This window comes from Sprattus sprattus, assembly GCF_963457725.1.
Source record: "Sprattus sprattus genome assembly, chromosome: 18".
In the NCBI taxonomy this organism is placed as follows: Eukaryota; Metazoa; Chordata; class Actinopteri; order Clupeiformes; family Clupeidae; genus Sprattus; species Sprattus sprattus.
The window spans coordinates 783,103-806,123 of record NC_137916.1 but is presented as its reverse complement, the minus strand read 5'-3'; the positions used below and the strand labels follow the sequence as shown (position 1 = coordinate 806,123).

Here is a 23,021-nt window from a genome sequence, read left to right as displayed (position 1 = left end):
CAAATACGAAATGTATCTACACTTTCAAAAACTATCTACACTTTCAAAATCTATCTGCAGATACGGATTTCAGTTACGCATTACGGATTTCTGTTACGAATTACAAAATCTTTTTGGCACTGTTTTTACAGCCTTTCTAAAGAGCCAATCAGCGCTTTTGGCAGATTTTCTTATGCGCCAATCAACACATTGTATCCTTTACTGACTAGCCAATCAGCGCTAGCTTGCTGGCAACTGCTGGCCCGCTCAGTATTCAATAATTATAACCTAATAAATCTGCCACCGCTCTGCCTAGGGAGAGATCTGGGGTCTCCCCCGCATGGTTTGAATAAAATTCGGTGTACGAACGCCGTGGGGTGGGGGAAGTTAAACAAGCATGCCTTATGTCTGGCCCAAAGGGCTGATGAACACCTGTACTATTAAGTTAATCTTAGGCTCTGGCGATTCAGAGATCGCTTGGCTGCAGAACGCATTGTAACTAAGAAATTGGTCTCAACCACATCTAACAAATATAATCTAATGAAAAGTGTGACTAGAACTCCAGCTTGCTGCCTCATATAGCCTATCTCTTCCACTGAGACGCTAGAAAACTCGCTTCCACAAAAAATACATATTAAAGCGTTTTCAAGGACTTATGGTTACAAATAGGCTACCCCAAAGTGTCATGAAAAGAAACGAAAATGACATTGCAAGGTGGTTTTGAAATCAGGCTGGTCATTATCCAGTTGTTGAGGATGCATTATGCACTTAACGGTATACCCCCACCATCACTTAGCATGTGTCTGGAGAACAAGACAATAGCAGTCTGTCTGCTAAATGTTCTTATCGTGATAATGGGTCATATGAATGCTGTGAATAGGAGATATGTCACGAAAATGCTAACGTTAGCTTTCGTTAGCTTCCAAAGCAGATCCTAATATCTTCCATACAACGACAAGGATCTTTGAAACAGGTGGAACGAAGTTGTGGAGTGAAAACCACTGACTTTGATTGTGCGTTTTACAATAACTTTATTAACAACTCCAAATATAGGACTTCTTACTTGTGCCATTTCTCGGTCTCTGATCCATGACTGCTGCCTGCATACACCGTTTCACTCAACTTTCCCAGTTACCAGCAAGCTAGCGCTGATTGGCTAGTCAGTACAGGATACAATGTGTTGATTGGCGATTAAGAAAATCTGCCAAAAGTGCTGATTGGCTCTTTAGAAAGGAAGTAAAGACACTGCCAAAAAGATTTTGTAATTCGTAACAGAAATCCGTAATGCGTAACTGAAATCCGTATCTGCAGATAGATTTTGAAAAGTGTAGATAGTTTTTGAAAGTGTAGATACATTTAGTATTTGAAATCCGTATCTGTGAATAGATTTTGAAAGTGAAGATAGTTCTTGAAAGTGTAGATACATTTCGTATTTGAAATCCGTATCTGTAGATAGGTTTTGAAAGTGTATGGTTTCACTATACAAAATCTATATTACAGATACAAAATCTATATTACAGATTACAAAATATTTATGGCATTGATCTGATTCCATATCTTTAGAGATAAGATAACAAACATGAGAAATAATATTGCTCAAGAAATTCCAAATGTTTTGTTTTCCGATCCTCCTCCACCATGCTGTACCAGTATTAGCTTTTTTGCACTGACTGATATAGAAACGCTGAACAAAGTAGTGTCACAAATGAAGCCGTCTACATGCCCTCTTGATCCCATTCCCACCAAATGTTTTAAGACCATCTCTGACTCTGTGTCTAAGGACATTCTAGCCATTATTAACTGTTCCTTGCTTACAGGTGTTTTCCCATCAGAACTTAAAACTGCCCTGGTGAGACCACTGTTGAAAAAAAGCAGTTTAGACTCTTCTGTTCTAAACAATTATAGACCAATCTCCAACCTTCCTTTTTCTTAGCAAAATCCTTGAAAAAATAGTTTTTAAACAGTTAAATATTTTCTTAGATGCTAATTGTGTCTTTGACACTTTTCAATCTGGTTTTCGATCCAATCATAGCACAGAAACGGCATTAGTCAAGGTTGTAAATGATCTCAGGATTAATGCTGACTCCAAAAAGCTATCTGTCCTGGCCCTTCTGGATCTTAGTGCAGCCTTTGATACTGTTGATCATTATATCCTTATTGACAGACTTGAAAATTGGGTTGGCCTCGCTGGTCCAGTCCTAAACTGGTTTAGGACCTATCTAACAGGCAGGGAATACTTTGTTGCCCTCGGAGACCACAGCTCCAAAAACATTTCTATGACCTGTGGGGTCCCTCAAGGATCCATTTTAGGGCCCTTACTTTTCAGTCTTTACATGCTACCCCTTGGTAGTGTAACAAGGAGGCACAACATCGACTATCATAGTTACGCGGATGACACCCAGTTCTATATTTCTGTAACACCAAACAGCTACAGCTCTATTGATTGTTTGGTAAATTGCATTTCTGATATAAATGTATGGATGTCACAAAACTTTCTCCAGCTCAACCAAGATAAAACAGAGGTATTAGTCATTGGTGAAAGAAATGAAAGAGATAAACTATCTGCACATTTTAAAACACTAGCACTTAACACCAAGCACCAAGCCAGAAACCTAGGTGTCATATTAGACTCAGATCTCAATTTTGAAACCCACATCAAAAATATAATTAAAACCTCTTTTTATCACTTAAGAAACATTGCTAAGGTGCAACCGTTTCTCGCTCAGGCTGACACCGAAAGACTGATGCACGCGTTTATCACAAGCAGGCTAGACTACTGTAACTCTCTTTTGTCTGGTCTACCAAAAAAAGCCATTAGTCAACTACAAACAATACAGAATGCAGCAGCGCGAGTCCTCACTAAAACAAGACGGAGAGCGCACATCACACCAGTATTAAAATCCCTGCACTGGTTACCTGTTAGTTCTAGAATAGATTTCAAGATTCTCCTACTAGTCTATAAATCACTCCATAGTCAAGCACCTGAATATATAACAGACATGCTCTCAAGGTACACACCCAGTAGAACCCTGAGGTCATCCTGCACTGAACTCCTAATAGTACCAAAAGCCAGGACTAAGAGACATGGGAGAGCCGCTTTTAGCTTCTATGCCCCCAGCCTTTGGAATACTCTGCCAGAATACCTAAGAATGGCTGAAACGGTTGATACATTTAAACATACACTCAAGACATACCTCTTTGATCTGGCTTATCACTCGCTGTAAAATGTATTAATTTTACATATTTGAAACATTTATTTATTTACGAATCCGTGTCTCTTTACAAGTGTTTGTAACCCCCAGCACAAGCAGCTGTCTCTTAGTATGAGGATAACCGTGCTGAGTAGTCCTTTAAGGTGCCAGTGCTGTTAGTACATAATTTGCTGTCAGTACATAATTTGCTGATGATTTATCTCTGGCAAAATCGGTGTCTCTTTAAAAGTGTTCTGTAACCTGTAAAAGGTAATTCTTTAACACTTATGTAACATTCATTTATTTATTTACCTATCAGTATCTCTTAACAAGTGTTTGTACATAATACATGCCCTGTTGTCACGTGGTGCCCTGTTGTCACGTGGTGCCCTGCTGTCATGTGGTGCCCTGCTTTCTTGTGACTCCCTGTTGTCATCTGTCATGTGGTGCCCTGTTGTCATGTGGTGCCCTGTTGTCATGTGTTATGTGGTACCCTGCTTTCTTGTGATTCCCTGTTGTTTTCTGTCATGTGGTGCCCTGTTGTCATGTCTTGTCCTGTTGTCATGTGTTATGTGATGCCCTGTTTTCTTGTGATTCCCTGTTGTCATGTCTTGCCCTGTTGTCATATGTTATGTGATGGCCTGTTGTCATGTGGTGCACTGTTGTCATGTGTTGCTATGATGTCTTGTGTTTTCCCTGTTGTCATGTGGTACCCTGTTTTTCATGTGTCTCTCTGTTCATGTGTCTCTCTATTCATGTGTCATGTGGTGCCATGTTGTTATGTGTTGCCCTGCTGTCATGTGTTGCCCTGTTGTCATGCATTATGTGATGCCCTGTTGTCATGTGGTGTACTATTGTCATGTGTTGCCTTGATGTCTTGTTTTCACTGTTGTCTTTGTCATGTGCCATGTGATGCCCTGTTGTCTTGGGTTATATGGTACCCTGTTGTCTTGTGATGCCCTTTTGTCATGTGTTGCCTTAATGTTTTGTTTTCACTGTTGTCTTTTGTCATGTGTCATGTGATGCCCTATTGTCATGTGTTATATGATAACGTCATGTGTTATGTGGTGCCCTTTTGTCATGTGATGCCCTCTTGTCATATGGTGCCCTGTTGTCATGTGTTATGTGATGCCCTGTTGTCATGTGTGATGTGGTGCCCTGCTGTCTTGTGGTGCCCTTTTTGTCATGTAGTGCCTTGTTGTCATGCATTATGTGATGCCCTGTTGACATGCGTAATGTGATGCCCTGTTGTCATGTGATGCCCTGTTGTCATGTGATGCCCTGTTGACATGCGTTATGTGATGCCCTGTTGTCATGTGATGCCCTATCTATTTTACATTTATGGAATATTTACCTATTTATCCATCTATGTCTCTTTACAAGTATTTGTAACCCCCCCTTCTTTTCTACTGTGAGGTGCATTGTGTTACCTTTGTGTATGAAATGCGCCGTACAAATAAAGTTTGATTTGATTTTGATTTGATGTACATTCAACAGGCAGCTATTTTTTGTGTGAGAGAGAAACATACTGTATATGTACATACGCTGTCTATTGTCAAAGTTAAGAAAAATAAAGTCATCACACAAATATGATTGTTGTGCCATTTATTGAATACATTTTAGTGAACATTCTTGTTAATTGGATCATTAAATCATTGCAGATTAATCAGCTTTGTAATATGACATGAGTGGAATAGAACGATGGATAGTTTAAAGAGCAAAGAGTTCTGTCTGAAGAACCTCTCATTCCATTAGCTAGAATCACACTTAAACTGCTATCTTAACACCATATGGTTAAACTGCAATCCCATAGTAAGCCCCAAACACAATGGATAAAGAAACACATAAGAATCTATGAAGGTAATATGCATACTTGGTGTCATACACAATTTAGTGGTCTTGGTGTTTACACAATATGTATTACATTAGGTTAATTGAAGGCCATTGCTGTGATTATATCATAAATGAATTCATTTTCATAACGAAAGGTGGTCACTCAACCTAAATAAACACAATTGAAAACGTGATTATATAATAATAACATAACAATAATAAATCAAACAAATAACTGGTGACCTCTAAACAAAATAAAGATAATTTCTAACCTGTATTAAAAAAGTGAAAATGTCTAAAAGGTGATTTATTCACTTCATATGTATGTATGTGCGTGCGTGTGTGTGTGTGTGTGTGTGTGTGTGTGTGTGTCTGTATGTGTGTGTATGTATGTATGTATGTATGTATGTATGTATGTATGTATCAGAGGTTTGCCGGACATTTTAATGATAAGCCGGCCAAATATCTATTTCTGCTTCTAAATTAGCTTCTAAATTGCTTCTAAATTAGCCTATTGAAGAAAACTGACGGTAGCTTAAATAATAACATAATCAGGTAGTTTAAAATGCAACATGTTTATTTGCCTAAGTTTACAATGGGAAAAAAAACATTAATGTCTGATGTGCGTCAATAAGTGTCCGTTAATCGCAAACTGCTGTGGCGTTAAATTGAGCGCCGCAACATGGTCATTGCTCTGACTATGTTCATTCTAATATTATTAGACCCTCTTGTGAATCCTTTGCGTCGCCTTTTCGCAGTGCTAACAGAACATTTTACCGTGACTATCAATTCCCTCGCACCTTAGCTAAGAGAACTTGTCACTCCATAACGCTAAACGCCCGACATTTCGGCCTTCAAGCTGTTCGAACATCTAGGGCTTCAGGTAGTCAGTGTTTGGAAAGTTCACTTTCTACATGAAAGTTCAGTTCATAATTTATAATTCAAAAGTTCACAGCTCCAAAAAATTAACTTGTTCTGTTCGTTTTTTCAATATGCTGCGAGCTATAATTTTTCCAAATCTCTATCTGTCTGCAATACCGCTCTCGGATCCTACACAACTTCGGCGCGCTCACGCACATAGACAGTAAAATGAAATGAAACGCTTTCAGACGCAACACTGCAGGTATTACAGATTCATCCTCGTCAGACGGTTTACCCTCATCAGTTGCGTTTGGCCTCTGAAAAAAAGCTTTTAAGGCTAGTCTGCTTGGCCATGTTCGCTCCTTGTTTGTTACAGACGGTTTGCGCTTTATTTAAAATGCAGCATATGCGTGTTGTTTAATAACGGCAGATTAGCCTGTTCCTTTAACACATAATAAGGGCAGTGCACGTTTGCTTTATAGGCCTTAATATTAGGATTGTTGCCAAATTCAGATTGTGTTTGCGAGACGGGATTTTTAACGGGACAATTTGACCGGTGAGCTCTAATATTTTCGGACATTTCATTTTTTTTTCAGACAAAGTCCGGTAATTACCGGACAATGGAAACGCTGGTATGTATGTATGTATGCATGTATGTATGTATGTATGTATGTATGTATGTATGTATGTATGTATGTATGTATGTATGTATGTATGCATGCATGTATGTGTGTGTGTGTGTGTGTGTGTGTGTGTGTGTGTGTGTGTGTGTGTGTGTGTGTGTGTGTGTGTGTGTGTGTGTGTGTGTGTGTGTGTGTGTGTGTGTGTGTGTGTGTGTGTGTGTGTGTGTGTGTGTGTGTGTGTGTGTGTGTGTGTGTGTGTGTGTATGCATGTATGTATGTATATATGTATGTACTTACTAAAGTGCATGTGTGTGTGTGTGTTTGTGTATGTATGTGCAGTGTGTGTGTGTTTGTGTTTGTGTTTGTGTATGTATGTGCAGTGTGTGTGGTACTGAACTACTCACTGCAAGCAACTGAACCAAGTCAACCATTTTCTCAAAATCCTCCAAGAGTACTGAAGGGAAACACATTTCATTATTCAACATCTTACAGACAATAAAGACCAGAATAATCAAGTTGGTCATTCAACCTAAAGGGTCCCAAAACAGATTTGGTAAAAGGTAATGATAATTGATTAAATCAACAAACAATAATAAAATATGTCCCCTAGCAAAAAACAATATTAAGAGCATTGTCTGCACTGATCACTGGTACACATGTTTTTGCGGACGAGAATCTGACATTTACACCATCCTGACCTGGAATGCATCAGACATAATGTTGGATTAGAATAATGAATAATCTCCATTAATTATAAGAACACTTTGCTGTGGTTAACGTTGCAAAACTGGCACTTTCACCCAGCTTGGTGATTTAAAACCATATACTGATGTGTGTTCTAACTGATTTAGACATTACGTTTCAGTTTAATATAACGATCATATTGAATAATATACCCAACATCTTATTTGATTGATCTTGAGCACATTTCCCATGTTCCCCCATCACTGATGCCATGTGTGATGGTTCCCTTCTGGCCTGATTCACATTGTCATGTCTACTAACACCATGCAGTATGTTACTTCCCCATAATGTTTTCATTACTGCATGTTAAATGACATATTTAGGCCATTCAGTGCATCCTCAGCTGTAAGTGATTTCCAGGCCTTTGGGATATCTGCAGGTTGTGCATCTTGAGCTTCTGCAAACTCATTGTTGAACTTCATCATTACATATTTCCAGTAGCCTGAGGCCTCTACGCACTGGTCTCCTGTGATCTGCCAGTTAGGGTAGATGTCTCTGTACTTCTTATAGGGATGCCATTCACCACTTTTCATAAAACGTGCACGACTGATCACTAGAGTTGTGCAAATGTCTGTCATCAGCTTCCTGGAGCCATCCAAGTGACATCCTCCAAAACCTACAGGTCGGCACATTTTGGTGAAGTGCTCTTTGTGGTCCTTTCCTCCTGCATCACAGGGAGTACCACAGAAGGGACACTGTTTCCCACATCCAAACAGTCTGGTAAAGAGCAGCTCATGGGGTTTACAGGGCAGCTTTGTAATTCTTTCAGTGATTACTGAGCTGCCTGTTTCTATGGCATACCCCTGAGCTAAATGTGATTCCATTTCCTTGATGTACTCCTTGAGGTTGGTGGCAAACTGGTCTGTCTTGGCTTTGTTGAGAATCAAAAATTTGTCTAAGGCATCTCTTGGGAAGACCAGCTGATCCTTAAGGTCAGAGCAGAACTGTCGTATGAACTCCTTTATGCCCATGTTCTCTAGGATCTTGTTCTTGGAGATGCTGGTGATCGTGGCAGTTATTTTCTCTACAATCTTAGACAGGAGTTTTTTCTCCAGTTCTTGCATTTGTCCAGCTGATGACATTTCCTTAATGATTTGTTCCTTTATCCAGTTTTCCACAAATGTTCCATATGATGTTGTGTACTCCTGGTACTTCTGAAATGAGTCCTCATGGAGCATCTGTTTCAAAAGAACATAATGCATGTCAGTCCGGGTGTTGTAGGTCACTCCCCCATCTCCCATCTTCATGTGATCTGCGATTGCCTGCCCAAGATGTTGAGACACGTAGTCCTCAACTGCTCGGATCAAAATCTCTGTGAATTGTTTAGCTGTCTTCTGGCAATGATCTTTTTCACTGAACAATTCTAAGAATTTCATCAAAAATATGGGTCTAGACTTCATCAGATGATTCTGTGGGTCGTTGCGGACATTGAATTCCTTGTGTGCTTCCTGGAAGAGCCTCGCTGCACAGCCACAAACATGAACCTTAAGAGAAGCTTCACATTCAAGACTAATCTGAACATCTTTCAGCTGGTCATCAACAGCCTTGAGGAGGTCTTTGATATACGTCTCATGGTAATCTGTGTTGTTTCTCTCAATGGCGCTTATGTGATCTGAAATAAGAATATCACAGTTTACGATGATACCGTCACAGATCTCTTGGATTTTGTCAAAGAAGTTTTTCTCACTGTGATGTGTAAATTCACTAAATAATCTCTTTGCATAAGATTTCCAATCTGAAAACAAGTCAGTTTTAACAATGAATTTCCCCAGTCCACTAGATTTCAAATCAACTGTGTTGAGTATTTCTGAGACAAGTGCACCCTTTGTACCTGCATTTGACCAGAGAAGATGGTGCACACCCTGATAAACATCTATCTCCGGCAGTCTGACTCCAGATAACTCGGACATGATTCCTTTCCACATTTTCTTGAATTCTCCGGTGAGTGCATCCTCAGATAAACCTGCTTTACTCTTTTTACAATTGAAAAGCAGCTCACATACCTTTTCCTCAATTGTATCCATGTGCTTTTCCTTGATTTTATTCACCTTTTCCATTCCCTCTCTGATTTCAACAGCCTTCTCCAAGGACGGTCTTATAGAATTTTCCATCTGTTTTCTGAGAGAGTTGGCACTTATCCGGAACTCCTGTTTGTTTTTCTCTACTAAACTGACTTTGCTGTCCTTCTTCAGAAAGTATTCATCAAGTTTGGACAGGACTTTCTGCTCTTCTTCACTAAGCTTCTTTGATGCCTCATGCAACACCTCTCTGAGCCTGTTACACAAAAGAGTCATTTGGACATTCTTTTCAGTCAGTCCAAAATTGGATATCATTGTTTCCTTGGTTATAAGCCAGTTATTCATCTCAGATTGGAAAGACCACTCCAAAGTGTTGTAGTAAGTGCATAAATCTGTGTATGCATCTGCCACCAAGGTGTTCCTGAAATTAAAGATGAAGTTCTCAAATTTCACAGCCTTCCACAAATCCTGAGTCCACTTGAGGAACTTTATTGTGTCATTAGTCTTGATATTATCCGATGTCTGTAAGGAGCCAATTAAACTCTTCTTAAGTACAAAGACAGCTTCAGTGTAGCCAGCATTCACTGGGGCCATTGGTGGAGTTCCATGCCAAAGTCCAGGGATGTAGTAGCTGTCTTTGCCAGGATTGTAGTCCATCACATCAGTGAACTTTGCATAAGCCTCTTTTTTCTCCATTTTTGCTGCTGCTCGGGTCATCTCATCCAACTGCTCCATCAGCTTCTTCCTGTCTATCATGTTGCTGTCATGAGCAGACATGTCTGACACGTTCTGATGCACAAACAGACATCTGGTCTTCTTCCCAACCTCCTTCATCCTGAGAAAGGCGTGGACCACAATTTGCAGAATGTCCTTCATCTCTGTGGAGTTCTCCATGGCAATATTGATGATGGTGATGTCACTGAGCCCTATGACCAGCGTTGCTAATTCGTTGTCGTGTTCGTAGCTTGTGTCCAATGTTGCCAGTTCAGGTGATTTTAAGCCCTCTGTGTCAATGACCATGATGAAGTCACACTTGAGCTCTGAACTGAGTTCCTCAGAGACTTTAATCAGCAGCATGAAGGCTCCTCTGGTACATCTTCCACTGCTGACTGCAAACTGCACTCCAAACATGGTGTTAAGAAGGGTGGACTTCCCAGTGCTTTGCACTCCAAGCACACTTAACACCAGGATCTTACTCTTGCTGTCCACCAGCTGATGTAGCTGAGTCAGGACCTCTTCTATCCACTTCATTGGGATGTTTGATGCGTCTCCATCGACCAGCTCAACTGGAAACCCATCCAGCAGCATCTGGGCACACAGACTTGGTAGGTGCTGGACTTGTTGTCGTGCTGGGTTGTTTTCTGGAAGGGAGCAAGCACACTCATAAAGCTGGCCCAGCTCACGGAAGAAGTGCTCAAGACCCAACGAGCAGTTGGAGATTTGTTCATCTAAGTCTGCAATCAGCTCCCTATTCTGTGGTGTGTTTGTACAGCAGTCTTTGTACTGGTTTCTCAGTTTGGACAGGTTACGTCTACAGTGGGTGTCCAGCTGAATATTCAGCCACTTCAGGAAGTAGAGACGCTCCATTTCTGACTCTGAGATCCCAGCAATGAATTTGTTCATGGCTTCAGACATATGCAACCGATTCTGCTCCTCTCTCAGTTTCTTATGTTGTCCAACCAGTGAACTCTTGTGGTCCTTTATGTTCCGGTTTCTGTCAGCCTTTTTCAGTCTGCACATCTCTTTCTCTAATGAACTGATTTCCTTCCACAATTCTCCTTGCAGAGGCAGCTGGGCCTTCTTGAATTCCATGATATCTGTAATATTTCCAGTGATGCTTGCAGCATGACGTCTGCCATTCTCACACTTCTCCCAGTCCTCATCAACAAGAATACCACCACACCGAGCAACAGCAGCCATGTCTTCCACTTTAATTTTTTCAATTGTTTTATTTCCAATGGCACCATTCAAATGGAAGCGCAGGGCCTCCACAAACTCTGCATCATTCTGCTTTTTTTTGATGATCACATTGCTCTCCCTCACCTTGTGCTTCATGCATTTATCCCTGAGCTTCTCCATGTTGAAGGTCTTACTCTGAGAGTTGGTGACCAGGAACAGCTCAGCTCGGCTCTCTCTGTTGTTCAGAGTGCTGAGGTCTCCCTCTAGGTCATCACTGAAGATGAAAACAGCAGCTGAGGTCTGACACAGGAAGGACATCTGGGTCTGAAACAACCTGCCATCTCCTCTCAGATTGGCTATAGCCACTGGCTGTGTGAACATGTCAATATTTGTGTTCCCACAGGGTAGATACCAGCTGATTTCAACCAGACCATCTGAGATTCTTCTGGACACATCACCACACTCCATGTCACGGTGAACAAATGTGTCGTTGTGCTGTTGAGGATTACTGAACAGCTTGTTCAGAGTTTGAGATTTGGGCAGACTGCTCTCTCCTAGTCTAACAAAAGACACCATGGGGACCTCCATTTCTACAATCCTGCCCTCTACCAATGTCTTTTCACCTTCTAGAGAGTGAGGTCTGCACCTTTTAACCAGGTCTCTCATGGCCCACAGCATCAGAGTGCTCTGCTGTGTGTCACAGTTTGGCAGCAGCAAAGGAACAGCAAACTGGCACATGGACATTTTGGAGACCATTTCCTGCATGAGGAAAGGATCTGAGCAGTGAAAAAGAGCAGTGATCAAATCTAGAGGATTTATGGCATCAGAATCATCATTAGCATCAGTGAAACTAGTATATATTGGCGGGTCCTGTGCACATTTAATATTTCTTGCATTTAAATTGGACATCATCAGTTTCCTTAAGAAGGTCCATGGTAGCTGCTCCAGACTTTGTGCTGGTTCATCAGACACTGTGTTACTGTTGATCTCCAGGACTGAGTTGAGTGTGAGCTTCCGTCTAAAGTTGTCCTCCAGGTGTAATGTAGACAGCACATCAGAGAGGCGCTCTGTGTTGAAAATCAAGCATGATACAATTTAAAATAAATACACAGCACATGTTGTCCATATCCGTGTTCTACGTTAAAGATCTTACCTATTATTATCTGAACAGAGGCAGGCTGGCTCTTTCCTCCATGTTGGAGCTTAGTGTAGACTCTAACAGTGTAGTCAGTTGCTGGTTTCAGGCCTGTGATGACTGTGCTGCATGATCCAGTAGAGATGGACTCTGGCTCAGTCCCTTCACTCTGGTAGGAGACCAGGAAGCTGTGTGGAGTCTGCTCCATCTCAGGAGACACCTGCCAGCTGAGGTTAGCAGATGATGCAGTGGTGGAGCTCACAGTCAGACGCTTTGGGACTGGGATCTCTGGAAAGGTAGGAGACATCATTGGCACCACCAATAGCACTCAAGGCCATACATATTACATTGGGGAGATCATAGTCCTCATGTTTTTATGTCGCTGACCTGTGATCGGTATCTGAATAGGGCCCAGTTTCAAGATTACAAGATTACAAGATTAACGTCTGAAAGAATACTGTGGTTGGATTCATTCTGAAAATCCTTCTAACATACATTATGTAAATCTGAAAGTGGAGGTAGTGATTGAAATAGAATTAAATAGGAACGTGCTTTCTGTTCTTGTCAAGTTCTTGGAAAATGGACAAATATTTATCTGCAAATTTGCACTCTCCACCAGAAGAGCGACACCATATTTTGTATTGCTCAAATGTAATATCTGGCAAGTGCCAAATGCATGTCGATTTTACATTAGGCAGGACACCGCAAAGGACAACCCTCCACCCTGGTCTAAAGGAATCACTTAAACTTAATTTCCCTAATTCAACTTTAGACTGTTGCTGCTTTTACTACAGTGTTTGCAATGTCTTTCATGTTTTTTTTCATAATTGGTCATGAAAATAAATGGATTTCATACTATCATGACAATAAATGATTATTATGTTCCAATTCTATGGCATACCAGTGAAACCAGTCCCTGCCCCAATCCTAGAACTTCAACAGTTTGTCAGTACATATTCACTATGTATAGAATTCAGACCTGTTTTGATTATAAGAGAAGCAGGCTGGCTCTTTCCTCCATGTAGATCAAACATAAATAACTCTTCAGGGAATCATTCTCCCTTCCTGATATCTCACCTGTCTTCATCTGAACAGAGGCAGGCTGGCTCTTTCCTCCATGTTGGAGCTCAGTGTAGACTTCAACAGTGTAGTCAGTTCCTGGTGTCAGGCCTGTGATGTCTGTGCTGCATGACCCAGTAGAGATGGACTTTGGCTCAGTCCCTTCACTCTGGAAGGAGACCAGGAAGCTGTGTGGAGTCTGCTTCATCTCAGGAGACACCAGCCAGCTGAGGCTAGCAGATGATGCAGTGATGGATCTCACAGTAAGACGCTCTGGGACTGGAATCTCTGGATGGATTAAAATGTTTATCATTAAATACATGGATACAATTCATGCTAATTTTTAAAATTGCAGTAAAGAACACTTCCTGAAAGGTCTGTGTGAAAATTGTAGATGTTTGGTTTCAACATCATATTGAATGACTATGCTGAATTCATGTGATGATTGACAGATAAAGTATGTATCCACATTCTTTTACTAGGCCACGAGTGAATTATTGTGACCTAATCATGTTCACATGTTGCCTCCGTCCACCATATTTACTACACTTTGGCCTGTGGACATTCCTTCTCTAGATCAGATTATTGCTGCCAACTGGACATACTAGTGCTGTGCCTCAAAAAGCTTCAACAACACAGATCAATCATAGATAACAGATCAATGATGAATAACACAGATAAATCATGAATAACACTTCAAAGAATCATTCTCCCCTTCCTGATACCTCACCTGTCTTCATCTGAACAGAGGCAGGCTGGCTCTTTCCTCCATGTTGGAGCTCAGTGTAGACTAAAACAGTGTAGTCAGTTCCTGGTTTCAGGCCTGTGATGTCTGTGCTGAATGACTCAGTAGAGATGGAGTTTGGCTCAGTCCCTTCACTCTGGTAAGAGACCAGGAAGCTGTGTGGAGTCTGCTTCATCTCAGGAGACACCAGCCAGTTGAGGCTAGCAGATGATGCAGTGATGGAGCTCACAGTCGGATTATCTGGGACTGGGATATCTGAAAAGTTTTGAAATTCTGAGCATAACAGTAATACATACAGTAAGTGATAATTAATTCCAACTGTACAGAAATTTTGTCTATCTTTCTTACCGGCTGTAAAACTTTTTGAGGTGGGTTTGCTTTGACGGCCATTTTTCAGTGTAGATAATTGTACAGTGTATTTATTGCCATGTTGAAAGTCTGAGATAGAATGAAGGAGTAAATCTGTGTGAATGCTCCTCTGCTGTTCCACCTGGCCCTCACAGAAAAGTTCCAGCAGGTAAGACACCTGGTCTACTCCTTCTGGTTTGGTCCACTTCAAAGAGACACGCAAGGAGTTTGAGTCTACAGTGAGATTCTCTGGCATCGGAACCTCTGCAGAACAGAACATTCAACATCAGTTACATTAGTTATAATCAAAGACAGAGCAGAGTCATTTCATGACACAAAAGGATGGGAACTTGCTTTAAAATGGGCATCTTTATTCTTTAGCTCGGCGATTTGATTGAAAAAAGAAAATCCTCCAGTGTAAGCATTGGTTAAATAACCCTATTCTGATCATCATTGAGGACAGATTACATGGGATTGTTCATTTGGTAATTTAATAACATGTTGTATTAATACATTTAGGGCCTCATTTACTAACATTTTGCGAGCACAGCGTAATCAGCGCCTTATAGCGCATATAGCCCACAATGTGTTTCCACTTTTTGTATAGTACTTCAAGAACCTCGTTGCGAAATCAGCCCCTTACCCCGCCCATTAGTGTAAATAGCACACTGCTAAAATAGGGAAGAAAGTGCCTGCTTCTTCTTGCCATGAGTTAGAATAAGGTTACGAAGTTACAGCTCCATGAATTATTAGATTTTTTTTTTTAAGAACCCATCGCATGCCCATTTTATCACAAGTTGATATGGTTCCTTGGGGTCTTAATGAAATGTCTGTAACATACTTTGGTCAATATATCACATGAATCATTTAAAACAGCACCTTTTTTATCTTGTCAAACACAGCCCTCCACAGAGTGAATGCTAATGAGCAAGCTCCCCCCTCATCCACGAGATGTGCTCGCCTAGCTTTAACACCTCCCTCCACCCCAACACAGAGCCCTTTCACAAGGGAATGTTTTTTTGGATGAGAGAACTATTTCTCATGAAGACAATATATACTTCGACACAAATTCCACTCCATAGACATCCTATTTGATCTATGCTTACTGGAATAGCTAGCTAGCAGCATGAAGCAAATGAAGCCCTCAAGATGCGCTGTGGTCGGCTGCATAGATCTGCACATAACCCCAGCCTCAGAAGACACAAGAACGAAATGGATTGAATTCATATTTAATGGTAATGTTCCGGAAATAATTGGCAAAATAGGTTGGTGTGCGCAAGCCACTTTGAATTAGACTGTTTTACCAATCTGGGCCAATATAATTCTGGACTGGCAACAAGATTGAACTTGCAAGCGGGATCGGTTCCATACATTCGTCGCAGTTCTGTGAAAAAAATTATTCATGAAGTGTTAGACTAAAAGGGAATTCTTTTAACTGCTATTTTCTAAAGTGTTCTGTGCTCTGGTTATGTGCTCTGTTTCTCTGTTCTGTTGATAGGAATGCTGAGTCTTGAGAGAGGGGGTTGCTTAATGCTACCTGAGACTGGCATTGTTTAGTTAGGTATTTACAGTTGCGACTCCAAGGCTGAGAAAGCACTGCTGCGAAACTGAAACTAATGTCATGGATGTTTACTTTGAGATTGCGATAGTGATTGATGATGCCATGTGTTCCGTAAACTCTTTGTGACTGTTGGTTTTTAATTAGGCAAGGATTCTTATCTTTGAAGGACAGAGGCCAGATGGCAACTTCGGACCTGGGAGGGGTCAAAGTATTTTGTAACCTCTGAATTCTGCGCCAGGAGGAGAGCTAGAGGTGATGCGAGATGGCGTCAAATTCCTCTCCGCTCTAAGGCCTGAGGGTAATAGTTCTGTTATACACTTTGCTCTGGTTTATGGTGTCATTCATTCTAAGTAATTCTAACAAAGCTTAGTACGTGTTTAGGATATTTTCCTGACATTATTGGTCCTTCAGTCGCCGGAGTCCCACAAGATCGCCGCCGAGATGCAGACCCTGGAAGCTGAAGACGTTGCAACGCCTGCGAGACAGAAAGACCCATGTAGTGAAATTCTGCATAGGCCAGCTGACGGTTCTGCACCTGGGAGGTCGGCCTGACGGGATCTGGAACCAGCTTTGACCCATATATACAGTGCCACTTTAAAGTATGTGAACCCCTTGACCACTTAGGAGTTTTCTGTTGTTTTACCATGATTTTTAATTTTTTTCATCACCAATTTTCCATAGAAGGAATGTCAGGTGCAGAATGATATCATTTGCATGTACTTTTTTTAGAGGGAATTGTTTAAGTAGCCAAAAGACTACATGAAACATGGAATTAGTCCATTTCAAAAGTAAGTGAACCCCCAGCTGAATTTGTAAAGTCAAGCAGGTAACAGATTCAGTGAAACTTATTTGGGTGCTTAATTAGTCAATTAAGCAAACCGATCATCTGAGACTTCCTTAGGGAAAGGTTTGGGCAACACAGATTAAAAGAGGGAGGAAACCAACCAAACTACTGTAGTGCCAAGGTGTACCCACACAGATCAACAATGCCGAAAGGAAACGAGATATCCGAGAACATCAGGAAGAAGGTTCTGACAGCCCATCAGTCTTGGGAAAGCTATAAGACCATCTCCAAAAGATTCCAGCTCCATCCATCCATCCAAGACAAATAATTTAGAAATGGAGGGCATTCAACATGACCGCATCTCTGCCTAGAAGTGGACGCCCATCAAGACCATCACCAAGAAGCACCAGAAGAAGAATAAATCAGGTAAAAGTCAACCCACACATCACCTCTAAAGAGTTTCAGACCTCTCTGGCAGCATCTGGGGTAAATGTACATGGGTCTACAATCAGACGAAAATTGAATAGACATGACATTCATGATCGGGTTGCTAGAAGGAAGCCTCTGCTCTCAAGAAAGAACAAAACTGCCCGTTTCAACTTTGCCCGAGAGCACTTGGATAAACCAAAGGCCTTCTGGAAGTCCCTTCTTTAAACAGATGAGTCCGAGATAGAATTATTTTGTCACGATCAAAACCAACAATTTTCGTCTGATTGTAGACCCATGTACATTTACCCCAGATGCTGCCAGAGAGGTCCGAAACTCTTTAGAGGTGATGTGTGGGTTGACTTTTACCTGATTTATTCTTCTTCTGGTGCTTCTTGGTGATGGTCTTGATGGGCGTCCACTTCTAGGCAGAGATGCGGTCATGTTGAATACCCTCCATTTCAAAATGATTGGTCTTGGATGGATGGATGGAGCTGGAATCTTTTGGAGATGGTCTTATAGCTTTCCCAAGACTGATGGGCTGTCAGTACCTTCTTCCTGATGTTCTCGGATATCTCGTTTCCTCTCGGCATTGTTGATCTGTGTGGGTACACCTTGGCACTACAGTAGTTTGGTTGGTTTCCTCTCTCTTTTAATCTGTATGGCCCAAACCTTTCCCTAAGGATGTCTCAGATGATCGGTTTGCTCAATTGACTAATTATTCAACTAAATAAGTTTCACTGAATCTGTTACCTGCTTGACTTTATCAATTCAGCTGGGGGTTCACTTACTTTTGAAATGGACTAATTCCATGTTTCATGTAGTTCTTCAGCTTCTCAAACAATTTCCTCTAAACAAGTACATGCAAATGATAAACATAAACCTGACATTTCATCTATGGAAAATTGGTGATATAAAAATGAAAAATCATGGTAAAACAACAGAAAACGCTTAAGTCTTCAAGGGGTTCACATACTTTCAAGTGGCACTGTACGTAAGTGGCCTGAAGTCATTTACTAACAGAGTAGTAGTACAAAGTATTGTCTGGGGCTGCTTTAAAAAACAGATAATAGCTATAAAGAGATTCTGGGAATCTCAAGAGGTCTGGGACCTCAAGAAATATTTCTTACTTCAGTCTGGGATTGGAGGGTGTAGAGTGATTTACATCGGTGTGCATGGACGTCTGTATGAATGTTGTGTGTGAGTGGAGTTTAGTGATTTAGCAGAATTAAAACAGTGAAAAGCCGGGCACCGCAGAGTTTTGTGTTCCGACGCTTTTACTGATCCATTTGAGATATTCTGTGTAATCCAAAAAAACTCACCATAGTTATGGGTAGTGCGGGTTCAAAACCGCAAGGTTGTAGTGGCGATAAGAAGTACATGGAAAAGGAAACATACTAATATAGCCATACAAAGTACGTAGAAGGTTGGATAAGAAAACGTAGTTGAGAGGGAAAACAACTCTGTGTCTCGTTTTGTTTACATGGCGTAGTCGAACAAAGATGACGCCTTCACTAACAACTAAACTGTAGATGGACCACGATCCGTGAAAAGTCATACTTATGTATTACTTAAATAAATGTATGACAACTATTTGTAGTTCGCAATACGTTTGCAGCTCGTCCTAATTATATATAAGTTGGGAGAGAGGTCCTAACGTGTCTTCAGGAATCACAGCGTATTAGCAGACGCCGCTGAAGCCGAACGCATAAAATGTGAGCACCGGTTGAAACAAGCCCTATTGGGAGAAGAAGAAGGCAGTGAGAAGTGTGGATGATAAGAGCAAAGAAAGAAACATAGCATGTTAAATAGGAAGCTGGAGAAGGATAGAAAGAAGCAAGGAGAAAAGAAAAAGCAAGTTTGATAAGCTCTGAAAGAGGGTGATGAGTATGTAGGGACTCGAAATAAAAGAAAGTAAAAATAATACTAAAGTCCGTCTCCTTATATACGCAGGCGAGGGAGAGGACACCATCATCGCGGCCTTATAGAGGTATAGATATACTGGGAGTATTATGATAATGATGACGCTAAATATATATGATATTTGATATATGATACTGTTAAAATAAATAATATAAGTGCAGATTGATTTGAGGATGGGGAGGTTTTGGTCTGGCCAGACGAAATGTCTCTATCCAAGGATTGAAATGCCTATATAATGCAGAAATGATAATAGGTATAAGAGGTGCGGCATCCCTTAAAGTGTGTGGAGAGGCATACTAGAGAATTCAGGATATTAGCGCAAAGAAGTTATGAATTAAACGTATTCAGAAGTTGAATGAGCAATGAGTATGAGTTTTTATGCCAAAGAGAATTAGTTAAAACAAGGTCAGCATTAGGTCACATCGAATAAAGAAACTATAACAGTGGTAACAATGTTAACAGATAAATAATTCACTAACAGGATACTCTTTAAAATCACAAGCCATGGTTTCATCCTCTTTGGATAAGATGTAATGACTAAACTAGGCTTAGCCATATACCACGGAGCAGGTAGAAATGACGGCAAGGCTATGTGATAGTTAAACAGCACGTGTATTAATATAAGAAGCGCAAAAAGCAAGTTATGAGACTTTCTACATGCGTTAATTTATTTACATGGCTGGGTTTTGTGGTATGTGTTTTCACTCACATGGACAAATAATTTGAATGATCTGTCTTAAAACTCAGCGTAGAGGTTAGAAAGTAATTTCTGTTAGTTATCTAATTTGTTAAATATAACATTAATAATAGTCAAACAAAGTATGCGGTCTCCTTAATGGTAAAGCTATGGTTTAAAACAGGAAACGAAGCTATGACCGTGTGTGTGTGCGTGCCGTCCAGGGTAACAGAGGGGGTGTTCTCCCCTTAGACTAAATCTACAGGCTGACGGTAGGCTGCCAAGTATCTTGGCTGTGTAGAAGTAACACACAAATAAAGCTGACTGACTTGAAGGAAGTTAGCAACATTTACTTTCCGAATTAAATCCTCGACGTTGTTAGAAAATTCTTAAAACAAAGGAAAATTAGCAGAAAGTTCACCAAGTTAAAATGAATATTGAGATTCTTAAAATCGGTCTTTTTTCTGTCAACGCATGATTCAATAGCATTACATGATCCATACATTTACCTCACACGTAAGGTGTCCTGATAGCCATTTAGCAGGACTGAATAAGATTGAGCCTACATGATTTATTTTAAAAGATAAGATCAGTGTATGTTGTTACAATTACGAGTAATTGTTAGCATGTTGTTATGGGACAAAGTCTTCGTCCTGGGTGTATGTTTTTTAAGGTAGCCTACATGGAAAGAAGATACTTTTTTGGGAAAAACAAAAGAAACATTATAGGCATATTATCTGGGCCCATGCAGTTTGTTTAAGTGACTGACTGTCTGTGGTCATATTACACCATGGAATAGTGCAGCAGAAGGCTGTGTGTGTGTTTTTTTCTAGTTGTTTTGTCTGGTCCATTATCTGAGGATCGATTGCTTTGGTCTAGAGATGTTTTGAAATCGCGTTTTTCTTTCACTGATTTTTTGGGGTGATGAAAATCAAAGAGTTCATTGTTGATTTTCAGCCCATAGTTGTGCAAAACTGTCACACACTGCTGGAATTGCTGCTGCAGGGTCATATCAGGGGTCTCTGCTCAGAGATTCTATGTTGTCAATGGACGTGATTGATGTCTAGCAGTCTAGCTTGTTTGTTTAAGCAGAGAGATAGTTGCATTGATCAGGGCATGTCTGTTATTCAAATAGTAGGAAATGTATACACGGACAGCCAATGCTTTTGCTGCTACACACATTTTTGTTAAATATAAAAAGTTGTTACAAGTGTTACTTGAAGCAATTCAATTACCTATAAATTTAAATGTATATAAATGGGAAGAAATTTTGAGTCATGTGACTTTACATGTCTCAACAGGGAGAAGGTGTATGACATAATAACTATTATGGATTAATAAACTATAAAAAAAAACATTTTTTTAGTCTTTTAGTCAAGCAATGTGAAATGATAAGGTCTGAACATGGCTCACATTTTGTGAATGAGGTATATAATGGCCTGATTGTTTAGACTTAGTAGTTTTAAGTATGCACATTACCCCTGCTCAAGGTCTACCATTGTCAATCTTTGATATACTTATACAGAATACCAGATCTTACTCCAACTGTTAAGTACCACATACTGTTCGAGTTTTTTCTGTGTCCCCACAGGAACAAGGCCAGGTGAAGGTGGGAGTGACCATACCAAGTGCTACTGGCCACACCAGCAGCCTTTAACGCTCCTTCTGTAGTCATCTGTCACACTGTAAACTTAGATCATTAGTAGGACACACCACTAACGTTGAGTAGCGTCTAGTGGCTCCCTCGAGGGGGTTGAGAAATATAGATCTTGATCGCCTGATTAGTCACCCAATTCGGGAGTGCCAAAATTGGTGATTCTGCTCCACATAGTAGATTGGTGTGTCTGTGTTTATTGTTTTACTGTGTTTCTTGTTTATGTTTTTATTGTTTTTCTGTAAAGTGCATAAATAGTATAGTTCTGTTACAACAATGTCTAGACTGTTGCTATTAGTGGTTACTATAGGAGTCATTTTGGGTTTCTGGTCCTACACAAGTGTAATTGAGAAAATCCAGAAGAGGTGGATTTCATATGGAGGATATAGGGCACTGGAGAATGTTACTCACCTGTGTAGTCTACTAATTCATGGGATAGATATGCATCTATGCAAGCGAGCAGATGTAATACGACTAATTTCAAAGTATGTACCTTAATGCCAATTCTTTCTAGAACCTAGACTTGAAGCTAGACCACTCTCATATCAAGCCACGATCTGTGTTTGAGAGAGGTGTGGCCCAGACAGCTGGGGCTACAATACTCCATCTTATGACACAAATGGTACCCAGGTACAGGATGCGTGTAGCACCACTCACCCCCTAGTAGAGATAAATACTACATCTTTGCTTTCACCTTATGTGCTAGTCCATTCTGTATTCCCATTATGTTTTGCAAATAATGGAACAACAAGAGACAGAGACAGTGTAACAAAAATGTCATTCCTACAAATACTGTGTCCTCAAGCACCACTTCCTCATCCAACGTTAGTAAATGGGTATATATTGTGCCTTATGTTGGGGTTGGAATGAAAAACACTGCCCCTCTGACAAGGGTATCCCTATGCTGGGAGAGGTAATGTGGGTGTGTGGTTAAAGATGGTACAGTCAGATCTCTTCACATTGGTGTGGCATACGCGCCCCCGCTCAGGTCATGGACCATATTGACAGCATGTGGGGGACTGACGTGCCTGATAACAAAAAGATTTGGACCAATAGTATCAAAGTGTCTCTGATTCTGTCTCTGGGATTAGGTAGAGTCATGTTAATAATGGAAAGACTTAACTATAGGTTAGGACTGCTAGATTTACTTACTGCCGCTAGTGGAGGGGGTATGTGTTTTGCTGAATGATACCTGGATATCTGATGACATCCATCTGGGGCTGAAGCCTTACAGCAAATGAGGGCTGTTTTGTGATGCTATAACACGTGATAAAGTGGTTGATGTTTTTGGGTGGTTTAATCTGGTGGCTTACTTCTGGTACATGGTTGCAAATTATGTTGAAAAGTCTGTTACCTATTGTTGCAATTTTTATGCTTTTTTGTATTTTTATGATGTGTATTTCTACATGCATTAAAGTTCTCATTTCTAGACTAGTACGTAATTTTGTACAGAGTGTAATGCTGTCACATGAATTTGATGCCCTCTTGAAATGTCAGGATGATGATGTTTAAGTGTAATGATGACTGCAGAAAACCATTGCAGGTTTGGCGAATCAGCTGTC

At 40.6% G+C, this 23,021-nt stretch overlaps 1 protein-coding gene across 1 annotated transcript in view; it reads right to left on the bottom strand.

Annotated features, from left to right (window-relative positions):
• Positions 1-7,527: 7,527 nt before the first annotated feature.
• LOC308379819 (interferon-induced very large GTPase 1-like) overlaps positions 7,528-23,021 on the bottom strand; it is a gene marked incomplete at both ends in the record, with an annotated part of 33,137 nt that continues 17,643 nt past the window's right edge. Inside the window, 2 exons of the mRNA XM_080857082.1 lie at positions 7,528-8,843; positions 9,063-12,215. Coding sequence (XP_080713208.1) covers positions 7,528-8,843; positions 9,063-12,215 — 4,469 coding nt within the window. The remainder of the gene's footprint in view (positions 8,844-9,062; positions 12,216-23,021) is intronic.